The sequence below is a fragment of the Dasypus novemcinctus genome, chromosome 1, assembly GCF_030445035.2.
Source record: "Dasypus novemcinctus isolate mDasNov1 chromosome 1, mDasNov1.1.hap2, whole genome shotgun sequence".
In the NCBI taxonomy this organism is placed as follows: Eukaryota; Metazoa; Chordata; class Mammalia; order Cingulata; family Dasypodidae; genus Dasypus; species Dasypus novemcinctus.
Genome location: NC_080673.1, coordinates 200,606,901 through 200,628,755, shown reverse-complemented (window position 1 = coordinate 200,628,755; position 21,855 = coordinate 200,606,901). Strand labels below are relative to the sequence as shown.

At 52.1% G+C, this 21,855-nt stretch overlaps 1 protein-coding gene across 2 annotated transcripts in view; it reads left to right on the top strand.

Annotated features, from left to right (window-relative positions):
• STX18 (syntaxin 18) overlaps window positions 1-21,250 on the top strand; it is a 133,466-nt gene extending 112,216 nt beyond the window's left edge. For both annotated transcript variants that reach the window (XM_058301150.2, XM_058301154.2), the window contains 5 exons: window positions 5,251-5,339; window positions 15,779-15,837; window positions 17,278-17,347; window positions 19,705-19,785; window positions 20,570-21,250. In XM_058301150.2, the coding sequence (XP_058157133.1) occupies window positions 5,251-5,339; window positions 15,779-15,837; window positions 17,278-17,347; window positions 19,705-19,785; window positions 20,570-20,665 (395 nt within the window). In that variant the 3' untranslated portion in view covers window positions 20,666-21,250. The remainder of the gene's footprint in view (window positions 1-5,250; window positions 5,340-15,778; window positions 15,838-17,277; window positions 17,348-19,704; window positions 19,786-20,569) is intronic.
• The last annotated feature ends 605 nt before the right edge of the window (window positions 21,251-21,855 follow it).

Sequence of the window (21,855 nt, the reverse complement as noted above, 5' to 3'; positions counted from 1 at the left end):
GGTGTCTGGCAGGTGCCCCCAGTGCCCTCAGTGGCACTTTGTGTGTTAGTTTGTGTTGCTGGCTACACAGATGTCCATTGCTTGGCCTTTAGGGTCGGGCAGTATTCTTGCTCTGTGTTCTTAAGTGCTGAAAGCCAGGTAGTGGGTAGACCAAGATAGTGGCACATTTTAGCATGAGTGTCAAGAAGAGTGTGGATTTTTCCCCACCCTCAGGGAATCCCCTCCAAAGTGGCTGGAGAGTCATGGTGACCACAGGGAGAACAGACCAGAAGAAGGATGGTCAGGCTCCTTGTCCACCCCTGGTGGGTACCAGAGCCACCGAGTGACCCCACAGTTGCATCTCATCCTCCCACAGAAAGCCGGAGCCCAGTCAGTCACTAGGAACAAAGGGACCTGGAAGGAACGACATGCTTCTGAGGCCACTGAGATGGAGCAGGTGAGGGCAGTTCCAGTTTGACTGGTCTGAGAGGTACAACGGTGCCCTCTGCCTTTTCCAGCTAAATTGCTATGGCCTTAGAATACTTCATCTGAGGCACAATTTTAAACCAAGGAGGTATGATTGCTTAGAGCTGTGCTGTCCAAGACTAGCTACTAGCCACCTGGGCTGTGAATCACAGTTAATGGCAACTATATCAAATGAAAACTTCTATTCTTCAGGCACTCTAGCCACATTTTAAGTACCAAATAGCCACATTTGGCTGAATTGGCCAGTGCAGACCAGGATCATTCCTGTCGTGGCAGAAAGTTCTATTAGGATGACACCAGTGCAGGGGAAAGGCCCTGGCTTGGGGCAGATGGGCCTGGCCTGGGAGGAACCCCACTGACCATGGCCCTGGGAGCGTCACTGGGCCTCCTGGGGTGGCTCTGCAGGTGGTGAGCACCAGTTCTGTGCCATGCCCATAGCATGTGCCCTGCCAACGCTTTCCACCTTCAGTAACCTCTTGATTAACTTTTTCAAAAGCAGGCATTTTGCTAATTTTCTGACTGAACAAAAATGAACTTAAAAATAACCACAGGACATGCAAAGTAATGTTACTGTGGTTTATTTGCTCCCAGTCTCAATAAGGTGAAATGATGTGATTTCTTTTGCATTATTAATTTACTCATCAAATAGTCAGTGCCCACTAGGTGCCAGGAATATGGCATGAGCAAGACAAAGTCTCTACCCTCATGGCACCTCCATTCTGGTGGGGGAGATAGACAGTGGACAAGTTACCAAGCCATTTCAGGTAGTAAAGAGTGTTCCAGAGACCCTCAGTTAGGGTGGTGAGAGAACCTAGGCAGGTGGAGGAGTGCAGATAACATTTGATGGGGTGCTAAGGGCACTTTCTCTGAGGATGACGTTGACAGGGAAGAGCTCCTAGGACAGAAGGTCCAGCCAGGAAAAGGCAGAGAAGGAGAGATGAGCTTGCCATGTTCAAACACATGCAGGCGCACCATACATGTGTTCATGCTCCATGTGCTCACACACACTCTGACTCCCAGGAGGAAGGCTGATGGTCAGGGCACAAGTGAGAATGGTACAAGAAGCAGCAGGAGGGAAGCAGATGTGGCTCAAGCAATTGGGCTCCCTCTACCATATCGGAGGTCCAGGGTTCAATGCCCGGGGCTTCCTGGTGAAGGCATGCTGGCTCATGTGGCAAGCTGGCCCACACGGAGTGCTGGCCTGCACAGAGTGCTGCCCCGTGCAGGAATGCTGGCCGGCATGGAGAGCTGGTGCAGCAAGATGACACAACAAAAAGACAGAGAAGAGATAAGATACGCAGCAGATAAGGGAGCTGAGGTGGCTTAAGAGAATGATCACCTCTCTTCCACTCTGGAAGGTCCCAGGATGGGTTCCTGGAACCATCTAATGAGAAAACAAGGAGACACAGAAGAACCCACAGTGAATGGACACAGAGCAGAAAACGGGGAGGAGGGGAGGAGGTAGAAATAAATCTTAAAAGAAGAAGCGGGAGGGAAGTGGATGTGTCTCAGGTGGTTGAGTGCCTGCTTCCCTTGTATGATTTCCCAGGTTTGATCTCTGGTATCTCCTAAAAACAAACAAACAAACAAAAAACAGCTTTCAGGAAGTAGATGTGGCTCAAGTGATTGGGCTTCCATCTACCATATGGGAGGACCCAGGTTCAATCCCTGGAGCTTCCTGGTAAAGGCATGCCCACATGGTGAGCCAAGCTGGCACAGTGAGGCAGTGCCCACACAGCGAACCAATGCCCACGCAGAGAGCCAGTGCCTGTGCGGCAAACCTGTCCCACGTGGTGAGCCACGTAGCAAGATGATGACACAACAGAAAGACAAAGGGGAGAGTCAAGGTGAGACAAAACGAAACAAGGAACTGAGGTGGTACAAGTAACAGGGAACCTCTCTCCACATCAGAGGTCCCCATGATCGAAAGCCAATCTTCTGGCCAGATCTGGTTCTGAGGCCTTTTTCTTCCAGATTCCTGCCCAGCAGGTTGGGATCGTCACAGACCCATTTGCTCTGTTTCTTGACATGGGCGTCCCTTAGCATTAAGGTGGTTATGGTTATCTGTGAGTACCTCCTACACTTCTTCTCCAGTGGGTCATGGTTCCTGCCCTCAGGATATTCAGAGTTGGCAGGTTCGGATCCCAGCCCCTGGGAGGAAGCACAGAGTCCTAAGAGAGGGCGGGAGTCAGGGAGACTTCACAGGATATGCACTGAGAAATGGATCTGACCTAAGAAACAGAGTTTAGAATGTTCTGGACAGAGGGCACGGCACAGAGATGGGTTTGGAACACAGGCAGTAAAGAAAGCCCTCATCCCTGAGCCTTAGCAGACTTGCTTCTCCTACCCTCTGGTTTATTGGACTTACCCCGGCCAGCTAACAGGGAGGTGAAGAAGGTCAACCAGCACACCAGGGAGCCAAGAGTGCATACAACTGCAAACAGAATTGCATCCATCATTCAGGTGGAATCTAAGCCCCCTCTCGATACAGAGGTGGAACAGACATCACCATCCCAGGGTCCACAGGATGGAGGAATAGAGTATGGACTAGAGTGGACTTACTGATATTCTACTATGGAACTATCATGATTAGTAATGGAAGAAATTGTAGCATTGATGTGGAGGAAGTGGCCACGGTAGCTGCTGAGGGTAGGGAGAGGGAAGAAGAGATATTACGTGGGGGCATTTTCAGGACTTGGAATTGTCCTGGGTGGTGCTGCAGGGACAGATGCTGGACATGGTATGTCCTGCCATGGCCCACTGAGTGGGGGGAGAGTGTAAACTACAATGTAAACCATTATCCAAGTGGTGCTGCAGTGCTCCAAAATGTATTCACCAAATGCAATGAATGTGCCACGATGATGAAAGAGGTTGTTGATGTGGGAGGAGTGGGGTGAGGGGGGTGGAGGGTATATGGGGACCTCTTATTTTTTTAATGTAACATTTGAAAAAAAAAAAAAAGAAAACCCTCGTCACTGCAGTACGCGCAAAGAGGAGGAGTCAGAACCCAAGTTGGGGGCTGAGCATGAGACTGGCGAGGTGAGTGCTGTAGTCAGAGCGAGGGCAGCTGCACAAGGTGGCTGCAGATGGCGACACTCTTGAGCATGTCCTAGAGTATGACTCTGTTAACAAAATGTGCCCATTCTAGCTTCAGAGTTACCTTCTACTTGGTTCTAATGTCGGTCATGTTTCTGGGTTTCTAATTTTGTTGCTCAGAAAAAGTAAAAGTGTGAAATGTGTACTGTAATGAGGACAAGTTGGAGACACAGGGCTCTTGGGAGCAGGAGCTGGGATGGATGAAAAGTACAGGCGCTCCTCCCCGAAGATATCAACTCAGAGAAAGACTCATCCATTTCTCAGTTCTAAAGATGCTTTCAGCCGTGTTTCATAGGTACATTTTCCTATAATGACAGTTCTGGCAAAAACAGCCCTTTTTATAAAGCCCGCACTCGATTGTGGTTACCAGGGAGATTCTTGTGTGGTGACATGTTCCCAGTCATGACCCTGTCTTTCACACACGGCCTCCCTGATCTGCTTCCTCCAAATTGTTGCTATCGTCATGTTCTTTTTCCTGTCATCTCAAAACAAAAACTCTGGACTTTGGCCCATCTCCTGGGGCTTAGATTAACCAAAGGGAAATTTACTGAGATTGAGGAAGAAAAGAAAAAGGGGCAGTATTTGCCCTCAAGTACTTGGCAACCCACTGATAAGGCCAGGGCTCTGCTGAGACACAGACACAGAGCCGCCTTCATTATGTCACTATCCCCCTCGACCCCTTCCTCCCAGGCCCCGCCGCTCCCACCCACGGCCCTCTTTCAGCCCCTCCTACGGTTTGTGAAGTGCACTGGCCCCTCTAATGTGATCCTGAGTGACCCGTCCAGAGCCTGTGTCACGACCAGCCGAACATGCATGCATTTCCATCCGGCAGGCCACTGAGGCATCTGCCCTGGAGAGGTCGCCAGCGGCGCAGGAGGCCAGTACTGAACCACGGGACTGTCCCACCAGTGAAGCTTTGGAAGTAACGACAGTCTAGCCGTGGAGTTCAGCTTACGTAAAGAATAGTGTATCCTTGTGGTGGCCCGTTATGCCGCCACTTAAAGGAACCAGTGACATCTGTGTGGACTGACATGGAATGATCTCCAAAATATATTACTAAGTTTTGAAGGCAAGTTTTAGAGCAGTATGTTATCACTGACAATCTTTACAAAAAACGGACACCACATACACAAACTATGTGTTAATTCTGCGTTGGGGAAGCAGGGACAGGGAATTGCATAAATGTGGATATGTGGATATACTTAGGAAAAAATCTGTGAGGCTACATCAAACCAATAATAGTGTTTACTTCTGTGGGAGAAATAAGATTGGGAAAATGTCTTTTCCTGTATTATATCATTTTTCCTGCAGTAAATGAAAATATCCATGTATCTTGCTGTTTTTAAAAAACTATCAAGAAGACTGTGATCTGTGAGGGAGGGGTGTAAGAGTGTATGTTTTGAAGTAAAATGCACTTTGACCAGTTCTGAAGGAAGTCCATTTAGTTTGGAGCTAGTTTTGAGATCAGCACCATACCAAACCTGTGCGCAGGCCCCCTGCCTGCAGGCACACGGACATTGTAGAAGAGCACCTGCCGTGCCTGCGTAGTAGCCAACAAATAAGTAGGGACGAAGCCGGGGTTCCATTCTGTCTCATGTCTTTAATGTCCCTACATCCTGAGCCAACCTATTCTAAAATGGATATTTTTGCCTTCCATCTGTTTTCAATTCCTTTTTTTTTTTTAAACAGAAAAGACTTTGGCCGAAGCACAACCTGAATTAGGAACATGGGGAGAAGGCAAAGGTGAAGATGAATTATCCCCAGAAGAAATACAAATGGTAATGCTCTTCTCTGTCTAATCGTTGTTTTTACTGGTTTCAGTAGGATGATTTCATCAGGTAGGAGGTCATCCTAAATGCCCTTGCCCTGATTTTTATACTGAGGTTTTTAAATTATAAATAAGTGTTTTATATGCAACTTTTTCCACCTGATTTCCTAATTTGTAGTATGCCTTTCATATTTTTTAAATTTGCAATAGCATAATTAAAGAAGAGATTGCCTTGGAATAATTTTACTAATATTAGATGTCCTTTCAGCAGCAGTAAAATGGTCTTCTAGACTAATGGGTTTTTTTATAGTTGCTGCTATGGTGATCTTTAATTGTTTGAATTGCTAGTGTTATGGTAATGTGAAGAGAGCATAAGTAATAGCTGAAAATGAAAAGAGCAACACCTCACCGCTGATGTGATCCCACTTTAGTTACCCAAAGCCTCGCCGCTGAATTTTACAGTTTATCATCTTGGGGTGAGTTTCTAAAGGAACCCAATAGATTTGGCAAGAGCCTGTGCCCACTCGCCTACAGCAGTGTCTGTGTCCAGCTCGGGTGGGCATTGGTCTGAGAGGAACCGAATGTCAGGCATCACCCAGTGGTTGGGATCAGATGGGTCTCAGAGCTCTGCTGGTAGGATGCTGTCCTCTGCCAGAAAGAATTGAGAAAGTGGTACCCACACAGCACATGTCAACAGGTGGCATCACCTTGACACCATAATTTGTGCAGCAGTTTACAGCTGACAGAGCTGTTTAGTAGTCATTTATCCAGGGTACTCCCAATAATCACACTAAAATTGGAGGGTCTTTACCAGTCATCGCCCTTTAACTTGGTGAATAGCAGCTGAGTGCTTGCCCAGCTCCTTGGTGAGAAGGGGTAGAGCTGGATCTCCTGGTGCTGAGTCAGTAAGGTCAGGAGCGGCGCTTCAGGCGGAAGCGCCCGGTCTTCCTCCGCCTCCAGCCTTTCCGACTGAGGCAGTTTGCATGGCGGCGACTCAGCAGAAAGCCTTCCTCTTGGCTGTGTCTTCATGGCTTGCAGGTCTCCAGTGCCATCCCCCTGGAGAGGCTTTCCCTGATCACCCAGCTGGGAGGCCCCTCTTATTTCCTACCTAGTCTGCCACCGCACGTCCATGCCCTTTACTGCATCCCTCCACTAGAATACAGGCTCCAGGGAGCAGGCTCTTGACCTCTGTGCATGGCCTTTTCCCCAGAGCCTAGGACAGTATTTGATAATTGTGTGTCAAATGGGTGAGTGAGTTTGATCAGTATAATACAAAAGCTACAGGTTGTTTTAAATGGTAAACAGGATCATCAGTAGCAACTACTAGAGTATTCTGTTCTGTCGTCTAGTACTCAGTTATTACTATTGTTATTTATACTGAGTGCCTTCTATATACCAAGCATTTTTCAGAGGTTGTTTTGTTTAATCTCATAATGATCCAGTGAAGCAGGAATTATCACTGCTACACAGTGAGGAAAGTGAGGGCAGGAGCGTCCACGCCCTACCCAAGGTCGTGGAGCCTGCAGTGCCGCAGGGCCAAGCTCTGTGCCCTGAGCTCTGGCTCCAGGCCCTATGCTCTGCTGACTGTGTCCTGCCTCACTTGCGTCCCCGGCAGGTCCTGATGATCTGGTACGTGTAACCAACAGAGGAGCTCTGGGACAGGCTGACATGGGGCAGGCTGACAGAGGGGCCAGGGCAGTCACCGGGGCCCGCGGCGGGTCTGGCCAGGTCCTCAGGTCTGCTGTCTTGAACGTTGGCTGCCAGGGAAGAGCCAGAGAAGGGGCTCGGGATCCTTGTGCTCTCCAGACTCCGTTTCTTCTCCATCCCTGAGGTGAAAGGCTGAAATGGGGTCTCTTTCCTAAAAAGGACATCCAGCAAGTGGAAAAAAGCCCAGAACCAAGAGACAGCGCGGCCTGGCAGGTCCACGCCCTCCCCTCACATAGAGCCCTGCGCCCTCCTGCTATGTGGGGCTCTGTCTCCTTGTCTGTGAAATGGGCTGAGTGGTTACCTCACGGGTAGGCTGCTGACCCGCATGGTGCCAGGGCACGGCAGGTCCTCGTGAGCCGTGTGCCCCCTGCCCTTCCCCTTGAGAGTGACGGCAGAGGCCGTCATGGAAGGACCACGGGCGCCATGCTAGGAGGATTCAGAGCTCAGGTCGGTGGCAGCTGTAGGTCACCTGCTGGTTTTGCAGACATGCAGCTGGATGAGTCGTTTTTCCCTACACATCACTGTGGAAGATCGAAACTGATTCCAGCGATGCTGCTGTGACCATGACAGTCCTCAGACTTGCTTTGGGGACAGTCCTTCAGCGCCTGTGATAGCTCTTTGTCCTGTGTGGACAAAAATAACTCCAAGCCAAGGAAGTAACTCACAGACCTTAAAGGGCCGATGAGGCCCTGCCTTCCTCCCCAGCTTCTCACATTACAGCACACACCCTCTGACTTTAACAAGTGCTCAGTGCCCACCAGATCCAGCAGAAGCGTGACTTGGAAACCTCAAAGGATTCCAGGGATTCCAATGAGGCAGCCATTGCTAGAGAGAAGTGGAGAGGGGCTGAGGCCTCGGCCAGGGGTGGCCAGGGGTGGCCAGGAAGGCAGGTCCTTCCCTGCTGATGGCCTTTTCTTGCATTTGAGCAGCTGTGACCCAGGGGCCTGGGTTGGGGAGATAGAAAGTATGAGAAAATGTGAGCAGGAGAAAGAGCCTGCACTTTAACTTGGATAAAATCAGGAGAAGGGAGGAGCAGGCGGACTTGTGGAGTGGGGCAGGAGGTGATGTGTTCCTTTCTGAACAAGTATGGGGTGGAGGGGCCTGTGGGAGGCCTTTGGTGGGCAGTAGCATCTGTGGATTGGGGCTCAGGTGGTTGGTTCAGGCTGGAGATGGGTATTCAGGAGACATCCCATGGCTGGCATTTGCAGCCCCACGTGTGGATGGTGCCCCTAGAGAGAAGGGAAAGAGGAGAGAAGGAGCCAAGGACATCACCCTTGGGAGGCTTACACTCAAGGGGAGACCAAGGCAGAGAAGTCAGCAAATGAAGGTAAAGAGCAATTAGGTTGTCTTATTCCCTTCTTATGGTCAAATGATGTCAGAAATTTCTTAAAATCTCATAGCTTTTCATCAGTTTATGTGAAATGATTTTATTAATGAGAATGATGAGTCGTGTTCCCCCAAATAATGTAAAATTACCATGTAATGGAAGCAGTTGCTGGCAGAGGGTTTTGCCTTCCTCTTGTGGCAGTGGTGAGCAGCCAAGCTTTGTTAGCCTTTGAAGACCCACGTCTTAGGAGTCTCAGGTTGTGTGGAGGGTAGACCAGGGGAAGATGGGCAGCAGGGGTGTCTACTAGACAACCCCTGCTGGGGGCCCCTTGACTGATGAGAGGAAACTCGGGCTGTGATGGTCAAGGCCATGTGTCAGCTTGGCCAGGTGATGGTGTCCTGTGGTTGGGCCAAGCAGGCACTGGCCTGATGGTTACTGGGAGGGTGTTTTGTGGATGTAAATCATTAGTCAGTTGACCACATCTGTGGCCTACTGTATTGACAATCAACAAAGGAGAGTACTCTCAGCAAGGAGAGAAGTCTCATCCAGTCAGCTGAAGGCCTTAAAGGAGAACTGATGGTTTCAGAGTCAGAAAGAACTTCTCTGTTGACTTCAGCCAGCCAGCTTCTCTTGGGGAAGTCATCAGAACATTCAGTGGTCTTCCCAGCTTGCAGCCTGCGTTGCGGAATTCAGACTTGCCAGGCCCCACAGCCGTGTGAACCAATTCCTATAGTAAATCATTTATGTATGCTTATGTGTATGTGCCCAGTTGGCGCAGTTTCTCTGGAGAACGCTGACGGATGCGTGGACTTGGAGACTTGACAGAGCTAGCTATGAGTCCTTTTTATCTCTGGCTATGAGTCCTTTTTATCTCACTTACCATCTGTGTGATTTGGGGCAAGAAAATTAGTCTAACTGAGCTTCAGTTTGGTAAAATAGAGCTAAAATCAATGCCCCACAGAATTCTGGTGTGCATCGAATGCAGTAATGTCTGTCAAAGCCCCGGCAGCTGCTCAGCACAGGCGGCTCCTCACCTGGAAGAGATGCTGCAGTGTGACTCGGCTCCTTCCCTCATGACTCACCACACCACGCTGCCCCTCATTGCCCTGCCCGAGTCATCATCTGAAAAGGCACCAGGGCCATTCTCAGTACCACTAGATACTGCCCTGCCGTAGTAGCCATGACCAGTGCAAGCAGAATCAGCAGGACCGTCCTCATTTTTCTGGCATTATTGCAAGTGGATTGGGCAGAAGGCTGTGATGTTCAGTACTTTTATGACCAGCTATTGAATGTGCAGTTCTCTTCTTTCTTAACCGGGAGTAGCAGTCATGTGCCATGTGTTACAGGCTAGCTAACCCTGAAAATGAAGAAAAAGAACTACTCCACTACTGGTGGTTGGTTGGTTGGTTGGTTTTTGTTGTTGTTTTTTTTAGCACCCTTGGCTTTAAATTGGAAAGTATCATAGCAAATTGTGGTCATAATTCATAATCATTCTTTTGGAATTTTTCCTCAGGGTAAAATAAGGAATTAGGCATTATAATAGCAATTTCATTATTTCACTCATAGGAACAGTGGTCATGTGTTCCAAATGGTTGCAGGGTATTATATGATTTGTACAATAAATTTGAATTTCTAACTCATGATACAGGTATATTAATGCCTTTGAGTTCGTGGAAGCAGATGTCTTGTGGTCAGGCTGAGTGGTACTAAATCGCTTTCTGATGTTATCATTGAGAAAATACCTTCATTTCTTGGACCACATTCATTTTACTTATCACAAGTGAAACCACCTGCATTCATTTATATATTCCTTGGAATAATTTTTAAAGAGACGAATGTGGCGAATGTGGCTTCTGTTTCTTAAATCCATATAACAGTTGTCCCTAGCCCTACCCGGCTCCCCAGGCAGGCTGTGCAAGCCCCAGGTGGCTCACCGGCTGGGCTCATGGTGTGTAGTCAAGCTCAGCTCAGTGGAGAGCACAGGGAAGTTGATAGAATCTGCGCACTACGCTGGCAGGGGCTCAAGCCCAGACCTGGAGGGAGCCAGGGTGAGGGTCACAGAGGCAGGAGTGGCAAGGGGGTTGGCGTGTTGAGAAAGCACAGCAGGAAGAGCCCAGAAAGGGCCTGAGTGGTGGGTGCCTGAGCGGGGGGCACCGCTCTCTAGGCCAAGCCAGAGCCTCCCCTGGGTTTCTGAGTCTTCTGTTCCATTAACTGCTCCTAGCTATTTTCAAATCAAATGCTTCTTCCAGCCTCATTTTTATACTCCAAGGCCTTTATAGGGCCATTGTCTTTAAAATGGAAGTGGATGTGGCTCAAGCGATTGGGCTTCCATCTACCATATGGGAGGTCCTTGGTTCGATTCCTGGACCTCCTGTGAAGCTAACTGGCCAGTGCAGTAAGCTAGCCCAAGTGGAGAGTTGGTCTGAGCAGAGTGCTGCCCTGCACAGGAGTGCTGGCCCAAGCAGGGAGCTGGTGCAGCAAGATGATGCAACAAAGACAGACACAGAGGAGAGACAATAAGAGACACAGCAGACCAGAATGCTGAGGTGGCACAAGAGATCGAGCCCCTCTCTTCCACAAAGGAAGGTCCCAGAATCTGTTCCTGGTGCCTCCTAAAGAGAAAACAAGCAGACACAGAAGAACTCACAGCAAATGGACAGAGAGCAAACAACGGGGAGGGGTTGGGGGCAGAAATAAATCTTAAAAAAAAAAAAAAAACAATAGGAAGGAGGGTTCCATCAGAAACAGTCTCTGTACCAAGGCGTTCCCTGCGTGGATCTGCATCCTTCAGATCAGAGCAGCAGCCCTTTAAGCAGGACCCTTCCTGAAAGTCTAACGTGTAAACGGAATAAGGCAGCCCACTAAGAATAACGCCCCGCACAGGCAGCATGCACTCAGGCCCAGAATTGTCCTGAGCACTCCATGTGTGTGATTTATTTAATTCTCACAGCAGCCCCTAATGGCCGGGACTTCTGCCTGCCGCCTACATTTTACAGAGAGCCACAGGTGGAGCTCTTAGACCAGGTGTCTGCGCCGAGGGGCAGCTTGTGCACTGTGTCCCCAGGCAGTGTCCAGGGGACTAGACGTGGGCTGGCTGCTCTCGTGTTCTAGGTCGTTCAGGTTAGGTGCACGGGGCGTCTGTGGTGCTGAGCATGGAGGCCTGGCTTTGTGAAAAGCCCCCATGTGGAGATACACGCCCCCCCTTCGTCCACTCAGCGAGAGACCCCAGATGCTGCGGCGGCACCACTGTGTGTGGTGGCTGGGAATGACCAACTGGGGTGCCAGCTGCCCTCTAGAACCTGGAACCGGGGTACCTAGCCACTCACTGTGCGTGTCGGAAGGGGCCTCACAGGAAGGCTAAATAATAGTAATAATGATAATAACGTCTTGAAGGGCCTCATAAGCATCACGTGTCGGAACCCACTGCCTGGGTGTCCTTGGCCGCCGGAGCACCACCACGACTGGTGACTTACAACGTCAGGAACGTATCGTCTCATGGTTCTGGAGGCTGGAAGTCCAAAATCAAGTGTCAGCAGGGCCTGTGGCATTCTGGTGCCGGCGTGCTGGCATGACTCGGCCGCTGCTTGGTCACCTGCTGTCTCTGTCCTGTCTCCTTTTACTGTGCCCACATTTCTTCTGCTGCTCATAAGGACTTGAGTCAGGATTAGCCACCTCCCCCCCATTCGGGGCTCATCTTAATGAATAGGATCTTCGGAGATCCTGTTTACAAATGAGTAGACACTAGGGCACCTGGCGGGACTCGAGCCTGCTTTGTGGGGGGTGCGAGCCACTCTAGCCTCGTGCGCTCCTCTAAGGGCGCTGGTGAGTGCCAGTGTTCCCTGCATTCGTGCTGCCATGCAGCCCGGAGGGGGAAGGGGCTGGAGTTGAAACCATCGCTCCCTGCTCAGGAGCGGGCAGGACGGGATAAGGCCCACCTCAGATGTTCCTAAAGAGAGGCTGACAGGCCCAGGGGCCTGCGGGGAGCCCCCGCGAGGCCACAAGAACTGGCTTCCCCAGCGCTGGCACCACCCACGCTGGCCCACCAGGCGTTTGGAGGCGCCTGCCTTCTCGGCAGAGTGAGGCGAGGTGTGTCAATGTGCAATTTAGACATCGGAAATCATTCCAAAACCTGGTGCAAGTTGGTACGTTATCAGCAACCCAGCTGTTACCTGATGTGCCCAAGCCCTGCCTAGTCTCAATAAGTGGCCTCCTTGCACTTGTTAGTGGCAGACAGGCTGAGAGGGGGTGTGCGTGCGTATGCACACGCATGCAAGAGAACCGCTGCACAGAGGCTGCCCTCCTTTGAAGCTCCTAGCTGTCGCCAAACTTTCCTTCACCCTTTCTTACTGCTTAATCCCTGCAGCATTTGTTCCTCTCACTTCCCCCAGAGACTGGGTGTGTCTCAGGTTGCATCAAGAACCCCTGGGCTCCAAGGAAATCCGAGCCAGGATCTGCTCCCCCTGCAGCCGCTGAGGGCCACACCGAGCCCTTCAGAAGGAACAATTACCTCGAGGCCCAGAAGGAAGTGCAGCACTACACCACAGGCGGGCACCAGGGAGGACACAAGAAAAGCTTTGTTTCCAAGGAGCATTCCAGTAATACATCACCTCAAATCACTAGTTAATTTTGTTTAGGAACGTTTAAAGCATAAACGGACTGGATTTAAAAGATGGGGCCATGCTTTGTTGTTAGAGAAATTCAAAGAAAATGCCCGAGTCCCACCCCCTTCCCCACCCCCACCCCAAAAAACAAATAATGCCTTATTGAATCTATGGGAATTAGCACCTACATGTTGGAGTAATTGCACGTTTTCCTTAAATACTGAACTCCTAAGTAACTGCTGAGTTTGACATTTAACAGAGCTGATACTTTCAAACTCAAAAGTGGAATTTTTATTCTCTTAAAATAGCCTTTGTGATGCATAATTAAAAGGACCATAAACTGTACCATGTCAGCAGCCACAAGGCACCTGGCGTAGCTGAGGCAGCCTGGCAAGTTGCTTCCTGGGACTTCTCTCCTGCAGAAGCTTCACCAGCCCACCCGTTCTCTGAGTTTGGGGTGGAGTGGAGGCAGCTTTATGTTTTGATGGATGGTGGTGGCTGAGAACTGGGTGGCTGTCCTGAGAAGACAGCCCTGCCCCAGGAGGGAAGACGGCCCCTGCACACAGTGGGAGCTGAAAGGAGGCGGCAGAAGGCGATGGCATGAGAGGGCATCGTGAAGAAGGACCCAGCCCTGGGCTTGAGGGACCAGCTGCAGCTCCCCATCCACACCTGAGAGCTGGCCCTGGGCAGGGGGAGGCAAGTGGCACGACAGAGCAGCAGGAGAGGCCGACAGAGAGCGGGCACCGCCTGCTCGTGGAGACCCTCGGGTCTCCGAAGGGCAAGGGAGCAGGGCCAGTGGGAAGCCCGGGGCCTGTGAACACTGCCCAGAGGCCTGTGGGGTGGGGTGAGCCAGGCAAAGGGGCCTCTGCGGGGTGGAACCGGAGGAGGCGCGGGCAGAGGGCTCCACTCAGTTCCTCCCCTGGAGATGGGGACAGCGCAGGGCTGTGGGGCACAGCCCTTGCAGGCTGAGGGAGTTCTGGGACCGTTCCTTGTTTTCTCCACTTGATCTGCTAAGCGAGTGGCAACCCTGACCTTGACTCAGGTCGCAACGCCTCTGGAGGGCAAGGGCTTGCCCACACTTGTTTCCCTCCACAGGTTCTGGCACAAACAAGGTTTGTGGATCTGACTGCAGCTCCCAAATGTGACAGTAGAAACAAATTTGGGGCTTTTACAAAGTTGGGTTAGACTCATTGCCTCCCTTGAGAAGCTCGTGTAGTCACTCACACAGGGAGTTTGAGACACGCAGTTTTTACAAAGCAGAAAATGAGTAACAGGTGAAGCAGGCCAGTAAGATAGGGAATCAATAGATGGATCTGGAACCTGGCAGAGAGTCCACGTGGACATCAGTAACCCCAAGATGGCTGCTGGAGGACCCCCACCCTCAAGATTCTGCTACTCAGAACAAAGACTTCTTCTGGAAGCAAAGAAAAGCCCCGGCTCTTCCCCAAGGACTTTATCATTGGGTGCTCACTGGGGGATTGGTGGGTGGGGTGACCAATCAAAACAGCAAACAGCTGGAGCCCCTCCCCTGCCATTAGTGAAGGGGTGGAATAATTAATAGTCTATAAAGCGAACAGCGAGGCCTGAGCGGGCTCTCACTCTGCTCTTGCCTTGGACCTGTTCCTGCCCTCTGTGCGCCACCCACACCATTTTTCCTCTGCCATGTGGCCATGCAGCCACGCAAGTAAACCTGGGCCTTTATAACCCAGGGAATTGTAGCCTGTAAATCAGCTCTCTTTATCCCTTTTCACCCCCTTCCTCTCTACCTGTGACCCCCACTCTGTTATTTTCTCCCATTTCTCTTCCCTCCCTACCTGAATAAATTACTGGCCTAATTCACACGGCATGCTCTTACAATTCATTTCTCCAGCATTGCCAAGAACCTAGACAAAATCTGGTAACACAGCCTAAAGGAGAATTTCAGAAAATGCTAAGCCATGGTTCTAGAAATGGGAAGGAATGTCAGCTCGGGGACAGGACAGGGCTCTTGGAGAAGGTGGCATTTGAGCTGGGCCTGAAGGACCAGCATGAGCGAGGATGCTGTGCTCACCTACAGAGTGGCTGACTCCCTGGGGCAGTGTTGCCATTGGTGAGGACAAGGAGGGGGTTTTCCCAGCCCCCCAAGGTGAAGTTTCAGGTGCTTCCATCCCTTCGTTTGGCCAGTATCAAGTTAGCAGGAGTGGGCAGGAGAGCAGCTCTTGGCACTGCTGGGCTAAGTCAGTTCTGAAGAGCCCCAGGTGTCCAGGCAGCCATCCTCGAAGCCCGGGAACCGCGGCTGCTGTGGCACTTTGGCCTCTGTCCCCATCGCCACAGAGCAGAGTGATGTGGCCGAGGGTCTGTCCTTGAAAGCAGCCTGGGTCCCGGGGCAGCTTTGCCTCTGCCCAGCACTGCACTTCCTCTCCAGCCCCTCCCAACCCCAGGTCCTAGAAAGGAGGCACCCAGCAGGGGTGGTGCACCAGGGATGCTGAGCGCCTGGGTTCCTGGGCGCTTTCCCATTTACAGGCAGAGGCCGGTGTGTGTACTTGGAATTCAAATGAGTGAAGCAGAGTATAAAAGGTGTCAAGCTGTGGGCAGCCCAGCTGTTCTCTGCCTTTGTATTTTCTTCCAGAAATGGACTTTGTTTCACCCTGGAGCTGATGGCCTTCACACAAGGCAGGGTGGGTCCACACTGGAAGGTGTTGGCAGTAATTCCTGGAGGACAGATAAGAATGTTTCACCCAGGCGCCCTGCCGGACTCTTGCCTTTAGCCGTGATGCTCCTGAGACTTGAGAGTGGTTCAATGTCATCCTTAAAGTGTTTATTGTTTGCTTACAGTTCGAACAAGAAAATCAGCGACTCATTGGTGAAATGAACAGCCTGTTTGATGAAGTGAGGTATGTGTGTGCTTTGTGGGCAGATGACCTATTTGTACAGCTTCTCCACAAAGGAGGCACTTCATTTATTTGGGTGCCCAGGCAGCCGGCATGTGGTCCTTGGGCCAATTGCAGGCAGCCTGTGCCTTTTTGGGGGGAGGGAATCGGGGTAAAACGACTCATCCACTCATGGGCCTGTGCTGCTGGCGCTCAGCTCCGGGCTCCCAGGTGCGCCGCGGCAGGCTCCCCGAGTGTACTTCCAGCACCCTTTACGTCTCACACGCTGCTGTACTAGAAACGGCGCCCAGAGCAGAGCCTGCCGAAGCCCCTCTGCAGAGGACAGCCCCCTCCTGCAAATGATCTTCCCTCCTCCCTCCCCCAGCAGGGAGCCTCTGAAAGCTGTGCCGTGGGCGGCCCCCGCAAGGGCAGGCAGCCCTGGGTGCACAGGAGTAGATGGATGGGATGCCTGCCAGCAAGAGCTCTCGGCAGCCTCGGTTCCAGTGGGATGTTGGGGGCATTCTGAAAGAAAGGCCCAGCTCTTTCCAGAGCTCTGAACCCTCTTGTTGCATTGGGGGCCCTTCCCCAAATAAAATGAATCCCGATGCTGCACCCACACAGCCCTCATGACTTTCTTGAGCAGCTGTATGTCCCCTTGACAGCCCCCGGAGCTGCCGCATCCTTGGCATTTCCCCCTCTAAAATGGACCCCCTAGCCTTCCTCTGACTGCCCCCACCCCTGCCCCAGCCTTTTCTCCTAAGGCCCTGCCTCTTCTGGCGGTCACTAGCGTCAGGCAGTGTGGCTCCTGTTTCTGAACATCTCCACCGCCTGCACGCCCCGGGGTAGGCCAGGCTGCCCTGAAACGGGCTTCACTCGCTCTGCTATCAAGTCGGGACAGACCCAGAATCACTGAACTCAGATGAGATGTTTTCAAAATCACTCGGAATGTGTTTTCTTTCACTAGGGAGTTGCTCTTAGTGGAGAACGTGCTTCTCTCCATCATGGAGCGTGACTGCAGTAGCCTCATCAATGTCCTGTGACGTTTTCTTAGGACTCCCCACTCTGTTCCTGTGTGTCCCACTGGTCACGGGACTAACTGGAGACAGTGCCCTCTGTAGCCAAGGCATAAGGGACCTGCCAAGAGCCAGGCAGTGGGTGGAGCGCACGGGGCATGGTGCACGCCACGCCTCAGGGCTGAGGGGCTGTTCCCACGAGAGAGCGCGTTTCCTGGAAACAAAGTGCATTGGCTGAAGCAGAAGGAAATTAAAGGGTCCCAGGCCGAGGAGGGAGCCCTCCTCCACAGTCTCCTCCATCCTCCCAGCGGCTGTGGTGTGCCCTCCCTGTCTTGCACCTTCACGTAGCATAGAAGGGGCGATTTCTTTAGTCATGGGTAAAATCTTTGTTAAAATTACCATGTACTAATCTATTAATTGTTTTTTTGTTGTTGTTTGTTTTTTTTTTAAGACAAATTGAAGGGAAAGTGGTTGAAATTTCCAGACTCCAAGAGATTTTCACAGAAAAGGTTTTGCAACAGGTAAAAAAAAAATGTAAAGTGCTTGTAACTTTTGGCTTAGACAAGAAATAGCCTAAGAATTCAAGACATAGTCCAGAATCTCGTCAGTTCTGTGGCCAGTGCTCATTAGCAGAAGTCTTTGGGTGACAGCCTGTCCTGCCCTAGGGCAGCATCGCCTCTGGGGAGGGGTCTCCGTGGGGCCCTGCTGGCAACCCAGGTTGGGACCAAGTAGCCTCCGGACCGTGGAGCACACGGTGGGGCAGGGCAGCCTGGCGGGAGGGGGCTCAGGCTGGGAGGCCGCTGGCTCTGGGGGTAGGCGCCGTGTTGCTAAGATGGAGGTGGCCCTCACAGCAATATTGAAAGGCTCGGAGAACCTTCGGGAAGTTCCCAGCACAGGAGATGGCGCATCCTCACAAAAGTGAATGTATTTTTTGCGTTATTTCCAACTGCCTCCAGTTCCAAACTTCTTCCAGCCAGCTGGCCAAATGCTCAGAGACCTGATAAACTTGCCCTTGAGATCTTAGCATCCACAGACCAGGGAAGGGCTTGAAAGACAAAATCATTTTTTTCCCTGTGTGTTAAACTGGGCTTAAGACATTTCACTCACAAAACCACTATTATACACATTTAGTCTTAGCAACAAATTGAAAAGTAAGGTTCAGAAGAGTTACCCTTTTTAACAGCGCTTCAGAGGAACTACTCAAGCGTGAGCACAGTAAGCCTCAAATTAGAAGCTTTATTTTGGCCTTTGTATAGAATTTTCAGTTTGATGATCATCAATTCAGCTGCATGTCACAAAAATGAAATCAGATGCCCCCCTCTCAGAGAACACCCACTTATTTCCCAAGGCAGCTCTGGGCGGAAGGAGGAGCAGGGGCTGGGTCAGAAGCCCTGGGCTCTCATGTGGGCCTGTCGCTCGGTGCCTCCCTGGGACAGGCTGTCTGTCCTTGTGCAGCTGCCTCCCCACCCCAGCCAGGGAGGAAGAAGGGCCCGGCGCACACCTGGCACGTGGCAGGCTCCCATAGGGGAAACCAGTGCCCTCTTGGGTGCGGGTGTGGCCAAGCTGGGCAGGCTCCCATAGGGGAAACCAGTGCCCTCTTGGGTGCAGGCGTGACCGAGCTGGATGGGGCATGGTTCCATGTGCACAGCCAGCTGCGCTGCCATTCCTGCCGGCAGATGGAACGTGACCAGTGTGGCTGCCATGCAGCGAAGGCTTGCTTGGCCAAAGTGCAGTCAGCTGGAATCGCACCAATTCTCACGTCCCCACACTAAGCGCAGCACTGGGGGGGCACCTGCCATCGGCTAGGAGTCTTGGTTGGTAAGGAGCTGCTCCCAAGCACAGGACCAAACTGGTAAAAAGAACTGCTCACGTCACGCCCTGCTTCAAACCACCCATTGGCTGAGGGTGTCTGGCCGAGCACAGGTGGGTGCCTCGCCTCGGCTCCTCAGGCTTTCTAAGACCCAAGAAAAGCCACGTCTTGGTTCTCTTGTCCGTGTTACAAGGTCGTTCTTAAAGATTATCCATTAGGAATTTTGGCAGTGGGCAGTTAGCTTCCACTCCAAAGAAGTGTGATGACAGAGCAAAGCAGTCCCCAGTCCTCCTGGCCACTGGACCAGATGGCCAGAGCTGCTTTCCCCTCTGTGGGATTTTATCATCAGGCGATTGGCGATTCCTTCCCATCTCCCCTACCACAGCATGTGAGCAGCAGTTTCACCAGTGCCTGAAGGGACCAGAGAAACAGATTCCACTGCTGGTCAATCAGACTCTAGCATCCATGTGCTCTCCTGTGGAATTGTGGGTGCTGCTTGGCCAGATGGTCCATCGAACAAGACTGGGACCCCACACTTGTGAGGCTTTCCAAGTGTTTAAACATTTTTTGCAAGTGCGCTGCATCCCAGTTTGACTTTTACGTTTTAGCCTGTTTTTTTTAGAGAATAGTGAGCACAGTGGTACAGTGAGGCTAGCGTGTATGTATTAAACCCTCTACGTTTTGACACTCACTTCTCTGGACTTGGTAAAGAATTCATGAAATGTGAGGGAAAGCCCCTGGCATGTAGAATGCAGCTTGTCTGTACTTGGCTTCCTGGTGCCTCCCGCAAGGGCAGGAAGTGGTAGAAGGAGCCCAGGCTCTAATGGGATGGGGCGCTAATGCCAGTGCTGCCACTTGGTTGCTGGGTGGCTTTGGGTGAGTTATTAAACCTCTCTGAGCCTTATACTTCCCTTATCTAAAAGGGGGTACTGCCAACCACGCAGGGTGCTCTAAGAATGCCCAGGCAGATGCGTGTGGCACTTGGTAGCGGCAGCTGCTGCTTATGTTGATGATGACTCGGGGGACGAAGAATTGGTTGTATTTACCTGACACTCTTTTCTTCCGTAGGAAGCTGAGATTGACAGCATTCACCAGTTAGTCGTAGGGGCCACTGAAAACATAAAGGAGGGCAATGAAGACATAAGAGAGGTGGGTGCGCTGCGCTGCCTGGGTCTCCTGGGCACGGCCCGGAGCCTGGGCAGTGGCGGCGGTGTTGTGACAGGGTCTCCTGAGGGCTCGCGGGGCTCTGCTTGCGGGGCTACCTCCCAGCTGTGCGGTGAGACGGTCCTGGCCGCCCCCCAGCCACGCCCTGGCCCACCACCTTGGGCTGACAGCATAGCCGGCCTTGACAAGCCGTGGCTCCCCACCCTCCCAAGGGGAAATCAGGACAGGCAGCGAGAGCTCTCAGCCAGGGCCAGACCAGCTCCCCAAATCCAGGGCTGGGCACCCTGAGGGGCGGGGCTTTGGCTGCCCCTCATGGGGGCCACCACCAGGTCTCTCTGTTGAGTGGGCTTTGGATCCTGAGTCGGTCCTCAGTTTGGGGTGACATGGGGCCACTCCTGAATCATCCTTGATACCGCATCACTTGGAACCACCAAGTCCAGGCAGATGTCGCTGCTCTGAGCCTTGCCATATTGCCTTCCCCGGTGACAGACACGAGCGGTGGCTGGGCTGCTGTGTTCCAGGAGCCTCGTGCAGGACTGCTCCGTGTCCTGGCTAAGGAGTGAGGGAAATACGTCCCATTTGTCTCTGGGGGGATTTAAACCTGCTTTTTGGTTTTGTATCACAATTAAGCTGTCTATTCAGGGGAAGCCCAGGACTGTAATATACACAGTCAGAGCCAAGACAGGGAGGGGTGTGAAAGAGACGGCATTGCGCGGGCCTTTAAAGCCGGCTCCTGGGTGACAGAGGCCGTGGTCTTGCCCCTCCCCAGGCCATCAAGAACAACGCCGGCTTCCGCGTGTGGATCCTCTTCTTCCTCGTCATGTGCTCCTTCTCCTTGCTTTTCCTCGACTGGTACGACAGTTAGTTTGGGACGGGGCCTGTCCGGTGGCCTTCGAGTGGTGCAGGTACCAGACAGGACTCTCCGCCCAGCTGCTTGTGGCCAGCAGTGCGCGGCCGGGTGTCTCCTGGTGCAGGGCACAATGCCCAGACTGTAACCCAGGGCCAGGGGTGGAGTGGGGGGCAGATGTGTGTGCTCTCACAAAGGGGACACTCGACCAGTGATCCTAGACCTCTCAGCTGGAAAAGAAAGCGACCCACGTAAACTGAAAGCAGGCTGCCCAGCAGCGGAAAGACACGGTCTTGGATGAAATGTGGAGAGATGGCTGTTAACTGCACCTCAGCGCCAGCCTGCCGTGGAAGGAGGGCTGCCCCGGAGAGGCGCCCAGCAGGCCCCGCACCCGCATGCAGCTCAGGGCTCACCCGAGGCCCCTGACGCTTCCCATCCGGGTGGCTTCACGGGGAATTGCCGGTTAAACTTCTCACAACAAAACGCTAACTCTCGTTTCCTCACAGCTGCCCATCTGCCGAGTCACCTGATACTCAGGCTCACGTGTCACAGAAAAGCAGAATCACATTTGCCTTGTGAATCTAATAAATATGATCACAGCGACTTAATGTGTGGTTAATGAGTCCAAGTTTAGAAACTCAGCAGCTGACCACCCCATGTAGGACAGACGTGCAGGACGCCGTGCGGCCTTCCGTGATGGCTGCCTGGACACCTGGGGACAGGGCACGGGCATGGGAGGCCCACTGTCCTGCCCCTGGGGCCCAAGGAGCTTTTATTCCAAGAAGCAGCTCGGCCCAGAAGGACTGGGCCCACTGTGTTTACCTAGGAAGGGTAAACAGGAAGGCCTGCTTGGGAACTGAGGGCTGCAACATCTAGAGTCATCTCTGTGCAGAAGGCATCTGGTGGCCACGTGGCCACGGCGCCGGGCAGGCGTGAGAGGTTCTGCCTGGTCTTGGCACAGTGCTTGTGCTCTGCAGACACGACTGTCGGGCAGCCACACATAACCTTGTGTTCTTTATTTGCACAGTTGAAAATGTCAGGTTACATGTGGATGAACTTACAGTCGATCAGGTACAGTCTACCAGAAAGCACAAAAGGGGTTTGCCTTCAGGATGTGCTTACATGGGTTTGATTGGTTTATATGGGACTGTATGCCGGCAAAGTTTTGGCACCCATTTCTTGCTCTTTATGCATTCCCCACTGCTCAC